The sequence below is a fragment of the Ranitomeya imitator genome, chromosome 2, assembly GCF_032444005.1.
Source record: "Ranitomeya imitator isolate aRanImi1 chromosome 2, aRanImi1.pri, whole genome shotgun sequence".
Lineage (NCBI taxonomy): Eukaryota > Metazoa > Chordata > Amphibia > Anura > Dendrobatidae > Ranitomeya > Ranitomeya imitator.
The window spans coordinates 834,177,517-834,199,149 of NC_091283.1; the positions used below are offsets into that span (position 1 = coordinate 834,177,517).

General features: G+C 46.1%; 1 protein-coding gene across 2 annotated transcripts in view; it reads left to right on the plus strand.

The window, feature by feature from the left end:
* RBP5 (retinol binding protein 5) overlaps positions 1 to 21,086 on the plus strand; it is a 34,201-nt gene extending 13,115 nt beyond the window's left edge. Inside the window, exons 3-5 of one of the 2 annotated variants that reach the window (XM_069754177.1) lie at positions 19,668 to 19,769; positions 20,229 to 20,290; positions 20,367 to 21,086. In XM_069754177.1, coding sequence (XP_069610278.1) covers positions 19,668 to 19,769; positions 20,229 to 20,279 — 153 coding nt within the window. In that variant the 3' untranslated portion in view covers positions 20,280 to 20,290; positions 20,367 to 21,086. Of the gene's footprint in view, positions 1 to 19,667; positions 19,770 to 20,228 lie in introns of both variants that reach the window. The other variant, XM_069754176.1, reaches the window with a different exon arrangement.
* The last annotated feature ends 547 nt before the right edge of the window (positions 21,087 to 21,633 follow it).

The following is a 21,633-nucleotide window of genomic DNA, read 5'->3' on the forward strand; positions in this document are numbered from 1 at the left end:
TGTGTAATGACTCTATAGAATATATGAGATTCACTTTTTTAATTTATCCCCCTTGCCCCCAAGGGTGGTTTGCATGTTAATGACCCGGCCAATTTTTACAATTCTGACCACTGTCCCTTTATGAGGTTATAACTCTGGAACCCTTCAACGGATCCCGATGATTCTGACATTGTTTTCTCGAGACATATTGTACTTTATGATAGTGGTAAAATTTCTTCGATATTACTTGCGTTTATTTGTGAAAAAAAATGGAAATTTGGCAAAAATTTCAAAAATTTTGCATTTTTCCAAATTTGAATTTTCATGCACTTAAATCACAGAGATATGTGCAGCGCCCCATGGTCCTGGTCGTTGCAGTAATGTAATTCTTCCACCAGGGGGAGTGATGTTAGTCTGAAGGCAATAAAGGAGATCACCTTACCAGGTATCACAAACCATACAACACACTTCACACTCCAGGCCACCAGGGGGAGCCATGCTTCTATCTATTAGGGCACTCCTCACAATTAGGTAAAACTGGTAGTCTGCATAGGAAGTCAGGGAGAAGCGAGCTGGAGTGAGAGGGAGCCAGATGCAGACTGAGGTCTGTGGAGAACGAGGGTTCACGGAGCTGCGCCTGCCCCACGTGCGACAGCATCCTAAGAAAAGACACAAAGGGAATTGCGTTGCTGAGAGTGAGAAACGAAGTCATAGCACAAGGAGAGGAATCCAGAGGGAGTTCTGTCCTGCAATAGGCTGCCTCCCTCTGAGGCGCAGAAGCCGGTAGCCAGAACACCGAGGGAGTAAGGATCTCTATGCTTTACTTCAGAGACTGGCAGGACAGATAATTCCACGTTACCTATCCGACCTTATACCCAGGATGCACAGTGGCAACTTGTGGGGGCTGGGGCGTCGTAGGGTCCTGTTGTGAATTCTGCTCTTGGGTTCCCTCCAGTGGTTGTAGCTGGGAATGCAGTTGTCTCCAAGTCACAGTCCTGGCCAGGTGTATCTGCTAATTGCTGTTCTGACTGGGATATTTAAGTGTGCAGAATTCATTAGCCCTGGCCAGTTGTCAATGTTTCTTTGGAAGTATTGGATCTCTGCCTGGCCTCACCTGCCTAGCTGCCAGTTCAGCAAAGATAAGTGTTTATTTCTTTTTCTGAAGCACACTTGCTGTGTGCTTATTTTCTGTGCTGAACTTTTGTTTCTATTTGCTCCAGCTTTGACTGTGTCAGTTGCTTTTCTCAGTCTGGTTGGATTCTCTGGAGTTGCAGTTATACTCTCCACATATTTAGTTAGGTGGTGGAGTTTTGTATTTTCTGCTGTGGATATTTTTGAAGTATTTTTATGCTGACCGCTTAGTATCCTGTCCTGTCCTTTTCTATTTAGCTAGAAGTGGCCTCCTTTGGTAAGCCTGTTTTCTGCCTGCGTGTGTCTTTTCCTCTCCAACTCAGTCATTATTTGTGGGGGGCTGCCTATCCTTTGGGGGTCTACTCTGAGGCAAGATAGTTTTCCTATTTCCATCTTTAGGGGTATTTAGTTCTCCGGCTGTGTCGAGGTGTCTAGGTTTTGTTAGGCACACCCCACGGCTACTTCTAGTTGCGGTGTTAAGATCAGGGTTTGCGGTCCGTATAGTTACCACCTACTCCAGAGAAAGTTTTCATGCTGCTCCAAGGCCACCTGATCATAACGGGGTCCCTGTAAAAAGCCTCAGGCCATCAGTCATACGGGCTTGTCCTATCCTATCCATCAGGGGGACAGAGAGAAAGAGACATTACATCTACGATAGTTGTGAGGACCTCACCAAGAAGCTCAGCAGGGAGGAACTGCAACACTCAGGCGCTAAGCTACTGATTTCCACCGGGATAAGGGGACTCTGGATTTGCCTTCGGACCGGCCGGACTCTGCCTGCCCTGTGATCTGGTGCTCTGGACACTGAAGCCTTCAGTAAAGGTAAAAAGACTGCACCCTTGTGTCCTCATTCTTTACTGCGCCTCACACCATCCACCATCTACATACTGGGAAGCCCTGGGGATACACTTCACCTGTGGGAAGGTATACCATCTAGCTGCCATAACATCACCCCAGCGGACCCCTAAGCAGCGTCGGTCACCCTGATCGAATACCACAGGTGGCGTCACGAACATTTCCCCTTTAAAGACCTTTCCCCCATTTATTAACGGATGTCCCCTAGGGCCACGGACCGGGTCAGCCACCATGACATCCCCCTTTGAGAACCGAAGGGCCCGGCTCCGAGTACCCCACTGCTCTACTGGGGGCGCTCCATATGTCACACAAAATACTTAATAAGTAACATTTCCCACATGTCTACTTTACATCAGCACAATTTTGGAACCAAAACTTTTTTTGTTAGGGAGTTATAGGGGTTAAAAATTGACCAGCAATTTCTCATTTTTACTACACCATTTTTTTTAGGGACCACCTCACATTTGAAGTCACTTTGAGGGGTCTATATGATAGAAAATATCAAAGAGTTACACCATCCTAAAAACTGCACCCTTCAAGGTGCTCAAAACCACATTTAAAAAGTTTATTAACCCTTCAGGTGTTTCACAGGAATATTTAGAATGTTTTAAAAAAATGAACTTTTAAGTTTAAAAAGAAAAATATTACTTCAGATCCAATTTGTTTTATTTTACCAAGGGTAAATGGAGAAATTATACCCCAGAAATTGTTGTACAATTTATCCTGAGTACGCCGATACCCCATATGTGGGGGTAAACCACTGTTTCGGCACATGGCAGAGCTCAGAAGGGAAGGAGCGCCATTTGACTTTTTTTCAACGCAGAATTGGCTGGAATTGAGATCGGACGCCATGTCACGTTTGGAGAGCCCCTGATGTGCCTAAACAGTGGAAACCCCCATAAGTGACCCCTGTTGTGAATTCTGTGGCAGAGCTCCCTCCTGTGGTCACAAGTGGTACTTCGGCTGATTCTCTCTGTGAGCTTCCGTTGGTGGAGAAGAGTGGTACTGCGGCTTCTGGGTTTCCTTCCTCAGGTGATGTGGTGAAGTCGTTAGGTGCTGCTCTATTTAACTCCACCTAGTGCTTTGATCCTGGCCTCCAGTCAATGTTCTAGTATTGGACCTGTTTCCTCCTGGATCGTTCCTGTGGCCTGCTGCTCTGCATAGCTAAGTTCCGCTTTTGCTATTTTGTTTGCTGTTTTTTCTGTCCAGCTTGCTTATTTGTTTTTTCTTGCTTGCTGGAAGCTCTGGGACGCAGAGGGTGTACCTCCGTGCCGTTAGTTCGGTACGGAGGGTCTTTTTGCCCCCTTTGCGTGGTTTTTTGTAGGGTTTTGTGTTGACCGCAAAGTTACCTTTCCTATCCTCGCTCTGTTCAGAAAGTCGGGCCTCACTTTGCTAAATCTATTTCATCTCTACGTTTGTCTTTTCATCTTAACTCACAGTCATTATATGTGGGGGCTTCCTTTTCCTTTGGGGTATTTCTCTGAGGCAAGGTAGGCTTATTTTCTATCTTCAGGCTAGCTAGTTTCTCAGGCTGTGCCGAGTTGCATAGGGAGCGTTAGGCGCAATCCACGGCTGCCTCTAGTGTGGTTGGAGAGGATTAGGGATTGCGGTCAGCAGAGTTCCCACGTCTCAGAGCTCGTTCTATGTTTTTGGGTTATTGTCAGGTCACTGTATGTGCTCTGACTCCTATGTCCATTGTGGTACTGAATTAGCTTATCATAACAGTACTGGAGGCCCAAAGTACTAATGATTCTCAATAGAGGGAAAAAAGAAGTTCTGAGACCATTTTTTTTTCTCTGCACTGTGTTTTGCCTTTTTTTTCCCCTAGACATTTGGGTGGTTCAGGACACAGGTGTGGTGATGGACATTAAAGGTCTGTCTTCATGTGTGGATCAGCTCACGGCAAGAGTACAAAATATTCAAGACTTTGTGGTTCAGAATTCTATGTTAGAACCAAGAATTCCTATTCCTGATTTGTTTTTTGGAGATAGAACTAAATTTCTGAGTTTCAAAAATAATTGTAAACTATTTCTAGCTTTGAAACCTTGCTCCTCTGGTGACCCAGTTCAACAAGTTAGGATCATTATTTCTTTTTTACGTGGCGAACCTCAGGACTGGGCATTTTCTCTTGCGTCAGGAGATCCTGCATTAAGTAATATCGATGCGTTTTTCCTGGCGCTCGGATTGCTGTACGATGAACCTAATTCAGTGGATCAGGAAGAGAAAAATTTGCTGGCTCTGTGTCAGGGACAGGATGAGATAGAGGTATATTGTCAGAAATTTAGAAAGTGGTCCGTACTCACTCAATGGAATGAAGGTGCGCTCGCAGCTATTTTCAGAAAGGGTCTCTCTGAAGCCCTTAAGGATGTCATGGTGGGATTTCCTATGCCTGCTGGTCTGAATGAGTCTGTCTTTGGCCATTCGGATCGGTCGACGCTTGCGTGAGCGTAAATCTGTGCACCATTTGGCGGTATTACCTGAGCTTAAACCTGAGCCTGTGCAGTGCGATAGGACTTTGACCAGAGTTGAACGGCAAGAACACAGACGTCAGAATGGGCTGTGTTTCTACTGTGGTGATTCCACTCATGCTATCTCTGATTGTCCTAAGCGCACTAAGCGGTTTGCTAGGTCTGCCACCATTGGTACGGTACAGTCAAAATTTCTTTTGTCCGTTACCTTGATCTGCTCTTTGTCATCTTATTCTGTCATGGCATTTGTGGATTCAGGCGCTGCCCTGAATTTGATGGACTTGGAGTATGCTAGGCGTTGTGGGTTTTTCTTGGAGCCCTTACAGTGTCCTATTCCATTGAGAGGAATTGATGCTACGCCTTTGGCCAAGAATAAGCCTCAGTACTGGACCCAGCTGACCATGTGCATGGCTCCTGCACATCAGGAGGTTATTCGCTTTCTGGTGTTGCATAATCTGCATGATGTGGTCGTGTTGGGGTTGCCATGGCTACAAGTCCATAATCCAGTATTAGATTGGAAATCCATGTCTGTGTCCAGCTGGGGTTGTCAGGGGGTACATGGTGATGTTCCATTTCTGTCTATTTCGTCATCCACCCCTTCTGAGGTCCCAGAGTTCTTGTCTGATTACCGGGATGTATTTGATGAGCCTAAGACCGATACCCTACCTCCGCATAGGGATTGTGATTGTGCTATCGATTTGATTCCTGGTAGTAAATTCCCAAAAGGTCGACTGTTTAATTTATCTGTGCCTGAGCACGCCGCTATGTGGAGTTATGTGAAGGAGTCCTTGGAGAAGGGGCATATTCGCCCGTCATCGTCGCCATTGGGAGCAGGGTTCTTTTTTGTGGCCAAGAAGGATGGTTCGCTGAGACCTTGTATAGATTACCGCCTTCTAAATAAGATCACGGTTAAATTTCAGTACCCCTTGCCGTTGTTATCTGATTTGTTTGCTCGGATTAAGGGGGCTAGTTGGTTCACCAAGATAGATCTTCGTGGTGCGTATAATCTTGTGCGTATTAAGCGAGGCGATGAATGGAAAACTGCATTTAATACGCCCGAGGGCCATTTTGAGTATCTAGTAATGCCATTCGGACTTGCCAATGCTCCATCAGTGTTTCAGTCCTTTATGCATTACATCTTCCGAGAGTACCTGGATAAATTCCTGATTGTGTACTTGGATGACATTTTGATCTTCTCGGATGATTGGGAGTCTCATGTGAAGCAGGTCAGAACGGTGTTTCAGGTCCTGCGTGCTAATTCTTTGTTTGTGAAGGGATCAAAGTGTCTCTTTGGTGTGCAGAAGGTTTCATTTTTGGGGTTCATCTTTTCCCCTTCTACTATCGAGATGGACCCTGTTAAGGTCCAAGCCATCCATGATTGTACTCAGCCGACATCTCTGAAATGTCTGCAAAAGTTCCTGGGCTTTGCTAATTTTTATCGTCGCTTCATCTGCAATTTTTCTAGTATTGCTAAACCATTGACCGATTTGACCAAGAAGGGTGCTGATGTGGTCAATTGGTCTTCTGCTGCTGTGGAAGCTTTTCAAGAGTTGAAGCGTCGTTTTTCTTCTGCCCCTATGTTGTGTCAACCAGATGTTTCGCTTCCATTCCAGGTCGAGGTTGATGCTTCTGAGATTGGAGCAGGGGCTGTTTTGTCGCAGAGAAGTTCTGATTGCTCGGTGATGAAACCATGCGCCTTCTTTTCCAGGACGTTTTCGCCTGCTGAGCGAAATTATGATGTTGGCAATCGAGAGTTGCTGGCCATGAAGTGGGCATTCGAGGAGTGGCGTCATTGGCTTGAAGGAGCTAAGCATCGCGTGGTGGTCTTGACTGATCATATTGACTTATCTCGAGTCTGCCAAGCGGTTGAATCCTGGACAGGCTCGTTGGTCGCTGTTTTTTGTCCGTTTTGACTTTGTGATTTTGTACCTTCCGGGCTCTAAAAATGTGAAGGCGGATGCTCTGTCTAGGAGTTTTGTGCCCGACTCTCCGGGTTTATCTGAGCCGGCGGGTATTCTCAAAGAGGGAGTAATTGTGTCTGCCATCTCCCCTGATTTGCGGCGGGTGCTGCAAAAATTTCAGGCTAATAAACCTGATCGTTGCCCAGCGGAGAAACTGTTTGTCCCTGATAGGTGGACGAATAAAGTTATCTCTGAGGTTCATTGTTCGGTGTTGGCTGGTCATCCTGGAATCTTTGGTACCAGAGAGTTAGTGGCTAGATCCTTATGGTGGCCATCTCTGTCGCGGGATGTGCGTTCTTTTGTGCAGTCCTGTGGGATTTGTGCTCGGGCTAAGCCCTGCTGTTCTCGTGCCAGTGGGTTGCTTTTGCCCTTGCCGGTCCCGAAGAGGCCTTGGACACATATCTCTATGGATTTTATTTCAGATCTTCCCGTCTCTCAAAAGATGTCAGTCATTTGGGTGGTCTGTGATCGCTTCTCTAAGATGGTCCATTTGGTACCCTTGTCTAAATTACCTTCCTCCTCTGATTTGGTGCCATTGTTCTTCCAGCATGTGGTTCGTTTACATGGCATTCCAGAGAATATCGTTTCTGACAGAGGTTCCTAGTTTGTTTCGAGGTTTTGGCGAGCCTTTTGTGCTAGGATAGGCATTGACTTGTCTTTTTCCTCGGCTTTCCATCCTCAGACTAATGGCCAGACCGAACGAACCAATCAGACCTTGGAAACATATCTGAGATGCTTTGTTTCTGCTGATCAGGATGACTGGGTGTCCTTTCTGCCTTTGGCTGAGTTCGCCCTTAATAATCGGGCCAGCTCGGCTACCTTGGTTTCGCCGTTTTTCTGCAACTCTGGGTTCCATCCTCGTTTCTCTTCAGGGCAGGTTGAGTCTTCGGACTGTCCTGGTGTGGATACTGTGGTGGACAGGTTGCAGCAGATTTGGACTCATGTAGTGGACAATTTGACCTTGTCCCAGGAGAAGGCTCAACGTTTCGCTAATCGCAGACGCTGTGTGGGTCCCCGACTTCATGTTGGGGATTTGGTTTGGTTATCTTCTCGTCATATTCCTATGAAGGTTTCCTCTCCTAAGTTTAAACCTTGTTTCATTGGTCCGTATAGGATTTCTGAGGTTCTTAATCCGGTGTCTTTTCGTCTAACCCTTCCAGATTCTTTTTCCATACATAACGTATTCCATAGGTCATTGTTGCGGAGATACGTGGCACCTATTATTATTATTATTATTATTTATTTATATAGCACCATTGATTCCATGGTGCTGTACATGAGAAGGGGTTACATACAAGTTACAAATATCACATACAGTAAACAAACTAACAATGACGGACTGATACAGAGGGGCGAGGACCCTGCCCTTGCGGGCTTACATTCTACAGATGGTTCCATCTGTTGATCCTCCTGCCCCGGTTTTGGTGGAGGGGGAGTTGGAGTATATTGTGGAGAAGATTTTGGATTCTCGTGTTTCAAGACGGAAACTCCAGTATCTGGTTAAGTGGAAGGGTTATGCTCAGGAAGATAATTCTTGGGTCTTTGCCTCTGATGTCCATGCTCCCGATCTTGTTCGTGCCTTTCATATGGCTCATCCTGGTCATCCTGGGGGCTCTGGTGAGGGTTCGGTGACCCCTCCTCAAGGGGGGGTACTGTTGTGAATTCTGTGGCAGAGCTCCCTCCTGTGGTCACAAGTGGTACTTCGGCTGATTCTCTCTGTGAGCTTCCGTTGGTGGAGAAGAGTGGTACTGCGGCTTCTGGGTTTCCTTCCTCAGGTGATGTGGTGAAGTCGTTAGGTGCTGCTCTATTTAACTCCACCTAATGCTTTGATCCTGGCCTCCAGTCAATGTTCTAGTATTGGACCTGTTTCCTCCTGGATCGTTCTTGTGGCCTGCTGCTCTGCATAGCTAAGTTCCGCTTTTGCTATTTTGTTTGCTGTTTTTTTCTGTCCAGCTTGCTTATTTGTTTTTTCTTGCTTGCTGGAAGCTCTGGGACGCAGAGGGTGTACCTCCGTGCCGTTAGTTCGGTACGGAGGGTCTTTTTGCCCCCTTTGCGTGGTTTTTTGTAGGGTTTTGTGTTGACTGCAAAGTTACCTTTCCTATCCTCGCTCTGTTCAGAAAGTCGGGCCTCACTTTGCTAAATCTATTTCATCTCCACGTTTGTCTTTTCATCTTAACTCACAGTCATTATATGTGGGGGCTGCCTTTTCCTTTGGGGTATTTCTCTGAGGCAAGGTAGGCTTATTTTCTATCTTCAGGCTAGCTAATTTCTCAGGCTGTGCCGAGTTGCATAGGGAGTGTTAGGCGCAATCCACGGCTGCCTCTAGTGTGGTTGGAGAGGATTAGGGATTGCGGTCAGCAGAGTTCCCACGTCTCAGAGCTCGTTCTATGTTTTTGGGTTATTGTCAGGTCACTGTATGTGCTCTGACTTCTATGTCCATTGTGGTACTGAATTACCTTATCATAACAGACCCCATTTTGGAAACCAGACCCCCCCAAGGAACATATCTAGATGTGTTGTGAGAACTTTGAACCCCCAAGTTTTTCACTAAATTTTATAACGCAGAGCCATGAAAATAAAAATCTTTTTTTTTTTTCCACAAAAATGATTTTTTTAGCCCCCAGATTTGTATTTTCCAATGGAAACGGGAGAAATTGGACCCCAAAAGTTGTTGTCCAATTTGTCCTGAGTATGCTGATACCCCATATGTGGGGGTAAACCACTGTTTGGGCACACGTCGGGGCTCGGAAGGGAAGAAGTGGCATTTTTTGAAATGCAGACTTTGATGGAATGGTCTGCAGGCGTCATGTTGTGTTTGCAGAGCCACTGATGTGCCTAAACAGTGGAAACCCCCTACAAGTGACCCCATTTTGGAACCTAGACCCCCCAAGGAACTTATCTAGATGTCTTGTGAGAACTTTGAACCCCCAAGTGTTTCACTAAAGTTTATAACGCAGAGCCGTGAAAATAAAAAATCATTTTTTTCCCACAAAAAGGATTTTTTAGCCCTCAAATTTTTATTTTCCCAAAGTTAACAGGAGAAATTGGACCACAAAAGCTGTTGCGCAATTTTTCCCGAGTACGCTGATACCCCATATGTGGGGGTAAACCACTGTTTGAGCGAACGGCAGAGCTCGGAAGGGAAGGAGCACTGTTTTACTTCTTCAATGCAGAATTGGCTGGAATTGAGATCGGACGTCATGTTGCGTTTGGAGACCCCTGATGTGCCTAAACAGTGGAAACCCCCCCAATTCTAACTCCAATCATAACCCAAGATACCCCTAACCCTAATCCCAACCCTAAAGATAACCCTAATCACACCCCTAAGGCTACGTTCACATTAGCGTTAAGCTAATGTGCGTCCGGTTTGCGTCGGCGACGCAGCGGCGACGCATGCATCATGCGCCCCTATACTTAACATGAGGGACGCATGCGTTTTTGTTTGTTGCGTTGTGCGACGCATGCGTCTTTTTTGCCGCAAGCGTCGGACCAAGAAAACGCAACAAGTTGCATTTTTCTTGTGTCCGATTTTCGGCAAAAACCAACGCATACGTCGCAAAACGCAGCGTTTTGCCGCATTTTTGCGTGTGTTGTGCGTTGCGTCGCCGACGCAGCGACGCACAACGCTAGTGTGAACGTAGCCTAACCTGAACACACCACTAACCCTAATCCCAGCCCTAACCACACCCCTAACCCTAGCCCTAACCTCAGCCCAAACCCTAGCCCTAACCCTAATGGGAAAATGGACATAAATACATTTTTTTTATTTTATTATTTTTCCCTAACTAGGGGGGTGGTAAATGGGGATTTGATTTACTATTTATAGCGGGTTTTTTAGCGGATTTTTGTTTGGCAGCTGTCACACACTAAAAGACGTTTTTTATTGCAAAAAATAGTTTTTGTGTCACCACATTTTGAGAGCTATAATTTTTCCTTATTTTGGTCCAGAGTCATGTGAAGTCTTGTTTTTTTGCGGGACGAGTTGATGTTTTTATTGGTACCATTTTCGGGCACGACATTTTTTTATCGCTTTTATCCCGATTTTTGTTAGGCAGAATGAACAAAAACCAGCAATTCCAGAATTTCTTTTGGGGGAGGCGTTTATACCTTTCCACATTTGGTAAAATTGATAAAGCAGTTTTATTCTTCGGTTTAGTACGATTACAGCGATATCTCATTTATATCATTTTTTTATGTTTTGGCGCTTTTATACAATAAAAACTATTTTATATAAAAAATAATTATTTTTGCATCGCTTTATTCTCAGGACTACTTTTTTATTTTTTCGCTGATGATACTGTATGGCGGCTCGTTTTTTGCAGGACAAGATGACATTTTCCTCGGTACCATGTTTATTTATATCTGTCTTTTTGGTCGTGTGTTAATTCACTTTTTGTTCGGCGATATGACGATAAAGCATTGTTTTTTGCCTGTTTTTTTTTTTCCGGTGTTCACTGAAGGGGTTAACTAGTGGAACAGTTTTATAGGTCGGGTCGTTACGGACGCGGCGATACTAAATATGTGTACTTTTATTGTTTTTTTTTATTTACATCAAGAAATGTATTTATTGGAATAATATTTTTTTTTTCCTTTTATATAGGAAATTTTTAACAAATTTTTTTTGACAGTTTTTTTTTTTTTTTTAATTTTTTTTACTTAGTCCCAGGGTGGGACATCACTATATATTGTCGGATCGCTGATCTGACACTGTGCACAGCACTGTGTCAGATCAGCGATCTGACAGGCAGTGCTGCAGGCTTGCTGGCTCCTGCTCTCAGCAGGCACTGACAAGCTGCCTCCCTGCAGGACCCCGCGGCCATCTTGGAACCGGGGGCCTGCAGTGAGGAGGACGTAGGAGACCCTCACATCGCTTTGTTCTGAGAGTCTAAGGGAAGCACGACGGGAGCCCCCTCCCTGCGCGATGCTTCCCTATGCCGCCGGAACACTGCGATCATGTTTGATCGCAGTGTTTTGGGGGTTATGGTTAATGTGCCGGGAGCGGTCCGTGACCACTCGTGGCACATAGTGCCGGATGTCAGCTGTGTTAATCAGCTGACACCCGACCATGATCGGCCACGCTCCCCCCGGCCGCGATCGTCCGCGCTCCCCCCGTGAGCACGGCTGATCTCCCATGACGTACTATCCCGTTGGTGATAATACAGACCCAGCACACTTCGACGGATAGTACGTCAGATGTCAGAAAGGGGTTAAGATGTGAAATAAATTAACTCTTTGATGATATTCTAATTTTGTGAGAAGCATCTGTGTATAAAATACTTATCTGAACAACCCGGAAACTTGTGAGGACGTACCTTGTCTCATCTTTCCAGGTTGTACAGATGAGAATTTTGCAAAGCACCAATTACTATGACTGCAATCTCCCATCCACCATATTACCTGCCTGTTTCCATGACCTTTGTTCATTTTTTCATCTTGATACAACCCTCCAGGATTCAGTGGCGTAGGAAGGGAGGTGCGGGGGGGGGCGGTCCGCCCCGGGCGGCACAATGCGGGGGGCGGCCGGCGCTGCAGGAGAAGAAAAAAAAAAAAAAAAAAAGACGCCCCTTTAAATCTTCGGGCGGCGCCGTCCGCCGCCACGACCAGGGCCAGCTCCCCCCACCACCGGACCCCGCCCCCCGCTCTATACTCACCTCTCCTGGTTCCTGCGGCGCCGGCAGCTGCAGCGTCCTCTGACTCTGCGACGTCTCAGAGCAGAGGGCGCGATGACGTCACTACTGTGCGCGCCGCTCTGCCTCTCTGTCCTGAGCGTCGCAGAGCCGGAGAGACGCTGACTGCACCGGACCTGCGCTAGGAACGGGAGAGGTGAGGATTTTACTTTTTTTTTTTTTTCTTTATGTCTGACTGTCTGGGGCTGGGGCGATGCTGGACACACTGGGGCAATACTGGAGACCATGGGGCAGATTGCTGGACACACTGGGGCAATACATGAGACCATGGGGCAGAATGCTGGACACACTGGGGCAATACATGAGACCATGGGGCAGATTGCTGGACACACTGGGGCAATACATGAGACCATGGGGCAGATTGCTGGACACACTGGGGCAATACAGGAGACTATGGGGCAGATTGCTGGACACACTGGGGCAATACTGGAGACCATGGGGCAGATTGCTGGACACACTGGGGCAATACTGGAGACCATGGGGCAGAATGCTGGACACACTGGGGCAATACAGGAGACCATGGGGCAGAATGCTGGACACACTGGGGCAATACAGGAGACCATGGGGCAGATTGCTGGACACACTGGGGCAATACAGGAGACCATGTGGCAGAATGCTGGACACACTGGGGCAATACAGGAGACCATGGGGCAGATTGCTGGACACACTGGGGCAATACAGGAGACCATGTGGCAGAATGCTGGACACACTGGGGCAATGCATGAGACCATGGGGCAGATTGCTGGACACACTGGGGCAATACTGGAGACCATGGGGCAGAATGCTGGACACACTGGGGAAATACTGGAGACCATGGGGCAGAATGCTGGACACACTGGGGCAATACAGGAGACTATGGGGCAGATTGCTGGACACACTGAATACTGGAGACCATGGGGCAGATTTCAGGACACATTGAGGCAATGCTGGAGACCCTGGGCAGACTTCTGGACATACTGGGGCAATACTGGAGACCATGGGGCAGATTGCTGGACACACCGGGGCAATACTGGAGACCATGGGGCAGAATGCTGGACACACTGGGGCAATACAGGAGACCATGGGGCAGATTGCTGGATACACCGGGGCAATACTGGAGACCATGGGGCAGAATGCTGGACACACTGGGGCAATACAGGAGACCATGGGGCAGATTGCTGGACACACTGGGGCAATACTGGAGACCCTGGGGCAGATTTCTGGACACATTGAGGCAATGCTGGAGACCCTGGGGCAGACTTCTGGACACACTGGAGCAATGCTGGACACTGGGGCAGATTGCTGGACACACTGGGGGTAATATGCTGGACACACTGGGGCAATGCTGGACACTGGGGGTAATATGCTGGACACACTGGGGAAAGGCTGGACACTGGGGCAGATTGCTGGACACACTGGGGGCAGTGCTGGACATACTGGGGCAGATTGCTGGACACACTGGGGGTAATATGCTGGACACACTGGGGCAGATTGCTGGACAACATGGGGGTAATATGCTGGACACACTGGGGGCAGGACTTGAGGCATGGGCAGAATGTAGATACGGGGCATGATTGGAGACACGGGGCAGGATTGGATCATGGGGCAGGACGGATACGATGGAGGCTGGTGGGGCAGGATGTGGAGATCATATGGGGTAGAATGGATACTCATGAGGGCAGGATGCGAGAACATATGGCTGGAGCCAGGAATGAGAAACGGGGCCAGGGTGGGGAATATTATTACCATAGGGGCTAATTAAGGGATATTATTACTGCAGTGATGTATTTATTTTATTTTTTGAGTATACTGTTTTAAATGGGGGGGCGGTCCTGTTACTGTGCAGAGTGACACTATATCACCTTTTTTTCTTCATGTGATGTAATGTAGAAGTTGTGAAAAATTAAGTAATGTGTTCTGCAAGCGGAGCTCGAGATGACTGTGTTATTTCCTGCAGAAACGAGTCCTGGCTGGAAGGAATGATGGCGGTCTGTGCTGGATGAAAGATGAAGGACTTCACCTAGAGACGTCACTGGTGAGTCAGTGTTACCTATACACTGACACTATACACTGTATACTATATAGAGGTCCTGTGTATAATGTCACCAGTGATCTCTGTATTACCTCTACACAGACACTGCATACTAAGTACAGATCTCCTGTGAATACTGGCACTTATGGTGATAGTATTGTGGTTTTTTTTTATTACTGATCAGTATTGTAGTATTCAGTCACTATGTGGTGGTAACATGTGGTCTGGAAATGGTGTTGTGGTATTTGTCCCTTGTATGTAGTATTATTCGGTCACTATGTGGCCTGGTCATGGTGTGGTGGTATTAAGTCACAGGTGTGGCATGTGGGGGTGACACCATTAGGCCCAGTTTAAGTTCTACAAAACAGGAAAACCGTTTTTGGTAACCTTTGTGTGTATTGAGCCGGGGGGGGGGGGGGGGCGCCAAACTCGGGAACAGCCCCGGGCGGCAAAAGCTCTAGCTACGCCTCTGCCAGGATTGCATAGGACTTGGTCCATTGTGCTGGAAATATATTTATATATTTTATAATATATTGTGTATGTAGAGTTAAAGCCAGAAGTTTCCATCCACCATTACATATAAAGACACATCTGCAGGTTTTTCTCGACATCTGACATGAAATCAGAATAAACCTTTCCAGTTTTAGGTCAGTTAGGATTATTACCATAATTATTAATATTTGCCAAATGACAGAATAATGAGAGAGAATGATTATCGGTATTTTTATTACTTACTGAAAAGTCAAAGTTTCCATACACTAAGATGCCTATGCCACTAAATAATTCTGCAGTGCCCATATGATGAGGCCATGCGTTTGGAAGCGTCTGATTTTTGGCATATTGTACCACGTGTGTGCACATTACTAATTATATGTCAATATTACATATTTCATGTTTTAGGGCTTTGGCGGTTAGACATAAACTATTGTTAGCAGGTTGTGATTTGTCTATATAACCATTGTTATGTTTCTTAATAGTTTTAAACTGTAGGTGCTCCGTCTGTTTTTTTATTTTTATATTTTAATAATAAAATAATCTTTATTTTTTTACATAGCGCTAACATGTTCCGCAGCGCTTTACAGTTTGCACACATTCTCATCATTTAATAAACTCATAATATTACATTGGTGATCCCTTTGCTGCGTTTTTACTGCAAATTAGTGTATGTGCCCACGACCTGGAACTAGCAGGTGAATCCGCGTGTGATCATTGAACCGTGTGGAATCACCGCGTCCAGTACATTGTATGGGTGAAATTTCCCTTGTGGAACCATGGCGTCGGTGCACACATAGCGGGCAATGGATTTCTGGAAACTCCATCCACTATGCTGTAACACCTGGACGCTGCGGGTTGGATGCTGCAGATATATGCGTTTACTGATCGTCTGCACATATCTTTATATGTGTTAAATGTGTAATACAGTTACCATATTTTGCGGACTATAAGACGCACCCCCAAATTTTGAGGAGGAAAATCAATTTTTTAATCTGTGAAAAGGGGGTCCGTCTTTATAGACCAAAATTTAGCTTACTGGGGTGGGGGGCTGGCAGTGTAGCAAGGGCACAGGAGGTAGGGAGGCTCACGGCGGCAAGAGTGGGGCGATTCTGTGCGCTCGGCGGAGGGGCGTCCAGGCGGAGTGATCATGAAAATGTTGGTGGTGAATTATTTGTATCAAGGTAAAATGCAAATAGCGGGTAATGACTATTCGGTGACGTGGATCTGGCAGCGCCTCCAATTGCAACATAATGGGGGGGCTGACAATATTTCAGACTATTACATATGAACTGACAGACCACACTCGCATATACCCCGCACACAAGTGGAAAATAGAACATCGCCTATCACATACACTCATCTGATTTTTTTTTTAATAAAATAAGGCTTTTGTCCTATTGGCAGTAACATGTTCCCTCTTCTGTGTGATCAGCTGTTACAACCTCCCACACTCAGTGATCCGTGTCTCCAGCAGCAACACAACCTTATTATTCATCTCAGCCTTGTGTTAATGGCTAAAAATAATACAAAACCTATACAATTAATAAGACGTAACCTGCAAATAACACAACAGTGCGGCGGACTGACGCCTAGTGGTGCTGCAGCATACAGCTCATATCCACATCCTCCACACTGCATTACATCGCCATCAGCAGGACACAAGGAGATCTGCAGCGACATTTCACCGCCCCGTACCAGGTGATTAAGGCAACGTTCACACTAGCGTTGTGCTAGTGTGCGTCGGGTTAGCTTCGGGCGACGCTGCGGCGACGCACGCGTCATGCGCCCCTATGTTTAACATGGGGGATGCATGCGTTTTTGCTTGTTGCGTTTTGCGACGCGTGCGTCTTTTTTGCCGAAAGCGTCGGACCAAGAAAACGCAACAAGTTGCATTTTTCTTGCATCCGATTTTCGGCAAAAAACGAGGCACGCGTCGCAAAACGCAGCGTTTTTGCGTACGTTTTGCCGCGTTTTTGCGTGCGTTGTGCGTTGCGTCGCCGACGCAGCGGCGCACAACGCTAGTCTGAACGTAGCCTGACACCTCTATATAATCACGGCACAAGTTTCCAAACTGGATTTTCTGTGAAACGCTACAACAATTGTGCAGCCACACTCTGATTTATGCTGAAAGTGGTTCAGGCAAAATTAATCTAATAACCTGTAGTATATAGAGGATGTGTCCCGTGTGGTGCAGTATATAGAGGATGTGTCCCGTGTGGTGCAGTATATAGAGGATGTGTCCCGTGTGGTGCAGTATATAGAGGATGTGTCCCGTGTGGTGCAGTATATAGAGGATGTGTCCCGTGTGGTGCAGTATATAGAGGATGTGTCCCGTGTGGTGCAGTATATAGAGGATGTGTCCCGTGTGGTGCAGTATATAGAGGATGTGTCCCGTGTGGTGTAGTATATAGAGGATGTGTCCCGTGTGGTGTAGTATATAGAGGATGTGTCCGGTGTGGTGTAGTATATAGAGGATGTGTCCCGTGTGGTGTAGTATATAGAGGATGTGTCCCGTCTGGTGTAGTATATAGAGGATCTGTCCCATGCGGCGTAGTGTATGGAAGATGTGTCCCGCGCTGTGTTGTACACCCCGCTGTGGTTGAAGTATATGCAATAGGAGACATTGGGGCTAAAGTATATACTGTACCTCACATAGGAGACGCTGGGACTGGAACATAAACACCACATAAGAGTTACTTGAGCTACAGCATATACATCACAGGAGACTGGGGCTGGAGCATATACATCCATCCGATAGGATACGCTGGGACTGCAGCATATACATCACATAGGACATGGTGGGGCTGGAGCATATCCATCAAATATGAGACACTGGGGCTGAGCACATGCTGTACATTACATGGAATACACTGGGGATAGAGCATATACATCACATAGGAGATGCCGGGGCTGCAGCATATACATTACATAGGAGACACTGGGCTTGGAGTATATGCAATAGACATTGGGACTGGAGTATTTTCATCACATAAGAGTTGCTGGAGACACGGGGGTCAGTGCATGCTCTCATCCATTGGTCTGGCTGTCTCTGGAAAGACTTCATGGACCAGGGATGATCCCATTGAATGCTTGTTCTCCTTCCCTGTGGGCAGAACACTAGTCAGATAACACCGGGTGAGGGTAGCTGTTATGAGACGGTGGTCTAGGAGCAACATGGAACGAGCTCTGAAGGAAGTGGTAACTGTACTGACCGCAGTCCCTAAGCTCAACACAACACTAGAAGTAGCCGTGGAATGCTCCTAACTCTCCCTAGGCATCTCGTCACAGCCTAAGAGCTAACTACCCCTAAAGAAAGAAGCAGGAAAGCTATCTTGCCTCAGAGAAAATCCCCAAAGGATAGATTAGCCCCCCACAAACAATGACTGTGAGTGGAGAGGGAAAAGACATACACAGAATGAAACCAGGATGAGCACAGGAGGCCAGTCTAGATAAATAGATAGGACAGGATGGAATACTGTGCGGTCAGTATAAAACACTACAAAAATCCATACTGAGTTTACAAAAAATCTCCACACCTGACTAAAGGTGTGGAGGGCAAATCTGCCTCCCAGAGCTTCCAGCAAGACAGAATTAATACACACTGATAAGCTGGACAAACATAGAAAGCACAGAATGGATAAGTCCACAATCTATGGACAGAAAAGAGCAAGCAAAAACTTAGCTTTGCTGAACTGGTCAGGAAAACAGGAAAATCCAAAGAGATGTGAATCCAACCAGGAACCATTTACAAGTGGCACTGGCTGAAGAAAGAGCCAGGCCTAAATAGCCGAGCAGAAGAGACGATAAGTGGAGGCAGCTGATGACAGCTAACTCCAAGGAGCAGCCATACCACTAGAAACCACAAGAGGGAGCCCAAGAGCAGAACTCACAAAAGTGCCACTTACAACCACCGGAGGGAGCCCAAGAGCGGAATTCACAACAGGTAGCACAGTGTGGTAAGACTTTATTGGATCACCAACAGTCATTAACATATAGTAGTGTCCCAGCATGTTCCAAAGATGGTACAAATGACAGAGTCTCAGCCTTTTCCTTGCTCGCCAGGGATTAGAACATCTGCGACTTTGAGGCATCCAGGGCCAACCACTTCAACCAGTAGCACCCCGCTTTTGGCAGCACCCACAGATGGGGGTAGCGGAAACTTAGAAAGCTGAGTACAGTGAGAAATGTGGTCAGGTGACAAAATTGTCCCAACCTGGATTCTCCAAACGTCTTTGTGGGCAGTGGAGCAGATCTGTTTTCCACCAGTTGGTGCCATGGTTCCTTGGCTGCGGTCCTGTACAGTCTCACTGGAAACACAGCAGCTCCCCCCTTTGTATTCCACAGCTCTTCTTCCACAGGATTGGGGGAAGGTGGGAGGAGGTAATCTCTCATTGTTAGTGTTCAATTAACCTGCATATTTTGTCCTCCAAGGTTTGTAGAAAAATAAACTGCAGGGGCTGATACAATAGGTAATCAGCAGGCACTCAACAACTCAACATACAACAAGTCGACATACAGCAAGAGTCAACGTTCAGTCTCATGTGAACACTGGCTCATGTCCCTTGACCTAGTGAACAACACATCTGGCATAATTAAGAATACACACGGTGTTGTCACATGGAGCATATACGTCACAGGAGACACAGGGGCTGCTACTGCTCAAATCTTTACCTGTGGGACCAGAGCGCATGGCGCTCACTCTGCCCACAAAGCACATCTAGATGATGGCACTGGCCAATGTTTGGATGCAATCCTTCATTGCAAGGAGGAATTCTAGGGACAGCGGTTGGCAAAGTGCAGCGTCCAGCACGAGCAATGTGGCCCAGGGACCAGAGAAAAAGTCATCGCTGGATGCAAAGGGCCCGTGGGCCGGAGGGTCCCCACCCCTGACATAGATGATCCGCATTTCTGGGGTTCAGCAAGACAGTTAGATCCACTGTGATTTCACATAATGACATGGAAGATCTAGAAGAGATAGATCCGATCTGACGGCAGCAGTTTGCTGTTGGTTTCTATGTAACGGATGTAATATTTAATTTGCCAGTAATTAATATTCTACATCCACAATCTGTTTCTACAGACGACCGTGTCCTGGGAAGGGAATAAGCTGGTGTGTGTGCAGAAGGGCGACGTGCCCAACCGTGGCTGGAAGCAGTGGCTGGAGGGGGATCTGCTGTATGCGGTACGTCACACCTAAGCTCTTCTCGTTCCTTTTCTCACCATTTTGGTCTTCAGTATTTGTTGATAGTGTATTTTTTATTTATAAACTTACAACTCCCATCATGCTCTGACAGATGAGACTGCCGGATGGGCACCATTTTGCCAAAGGGCTTAAAAAAATGCCTTCCAAGGGTTAATCTTCCTTATTTGCTTGTGTCTAAAAAGTGAACTTAAGGGTTGTCATAAAAAGTGGGCGAAGGACTTAGAGTAACACGAGACTTCAAGATCAGACTACAGGGTTTATTTGTAGTCTGTCACCATGGCGACACATAAGCCAGCGTGGGAGCTGTATACAGAAAATGATAGATTATTTTAAATGAAGACCCTTTGCAAATGTGTCTATTATAAATAGGTTAGAGTAGTAGAGTCAGTGATTGGGTGTTGTTAACTTTTAACCCTTTATCCCCTTCTCTTTTGGCAGGAGCTGACCGCGGGGGATGTAGTCTGTATGCAAACCTTCCGCAGAGTATAATGAGGACGACGGTGAATATTATGTCCGCAGGATACGTCTCACTTGGTTTTACTATATTGTTGTTCTATGGATATTATATTATTCTAGTTCAGGAGAAGGCCATGGAGGTCGGTGACCAGAGGACGATGAGTGACCAGTGATAGTCGGGATGACCCCGGTCTCTAGAAGTGGACTCCTCGCCGTATTACTCTGCAGATCTATAACACCGTCATGGATTGATACAAATCCCAATATCTAAAAAGTATAAGGGGTGTTTCCTTTTTTTTTGTCATAAAGCCTAATCATTGTACGATAAAAAGTTTCCCAAAGTTCTAATAAACTTTAGAATTGTTTTTCAACATTTTCTAGATCTCTGCTTGCTTTCAGCAAAAAAAAAAAAATCAACGTTCCACGTCATATCCATAGACTGAAAACCGAGCCATGCCGGACCTAAAGCTTTACTTATGTGAGTCTGGGAAATCCTGTAAACTTCACTGATACATTGTAACGAGCACAGAAAGCATCTGCTAATGTAGAGGAGTCTCTAAGCTGGATACATTTGTAACAAGCTCTCAGCCATAAGACTTGGTCTGGACAGGTTCTTCTCATCTTCCAGGTTCGGCTGAGAATGTTCCGTTCACTGACAGCAATCGTAGAACCTGAAATTGTAATAAAAAGTATATTAGAAAGTTGTGGAACTCTTTATTATACATTGATTATCATCTAATTATGTAAGATCTGAAATAATTTTTTTGCACGAGAGAAGTGGCCATCATCATTCCCGCGTCACCTAATAAAATGTTTTAAATAAAAGTTATGATTAAACTACTACGACTCCCATCATGTTTCAGAGCTACTGGGGATCCTTCACTGGCTGGGACTACTGCTCTGTGCTCATTTTGTCTTACAAAAGTGATTTTCTTAAAACTTTTAGCTGTATATTGTACTCGTAATAAACTTTGCAGAAATCAAAAGTATAGGACAACATAGTAAATGTTGTAATGTATCTTATCAGACAAATCTGCTTCTTTCCCCACTTATCAGCCACTTCTCTTTCTTCATGCCTTCTATACGTTATCCCTGTGTCATTTCTCATTATTGCTCGTCATTTATGGACATCTATGGTGATTTCTTTGCCTGGATGGATGGATTGGCTGGGACGTGTTCAATACTTATTTTGCTCGCTGTATATGCGGATGCATTTTTCTATACAGGTATTTGGGGCCCTTCGTCATGTGGGGCCCGATGCTTCTTGGTCCTAAAGCTGAGGAGTGAAGGAATCTGCAGGAGTGGAAGGAGATAAGTGTCTGCGGAATCTTAGCTGACGTCTGAGTTATTTGAGGGGTCTTGGATGCAGTCAGTTTTAGATATAAGG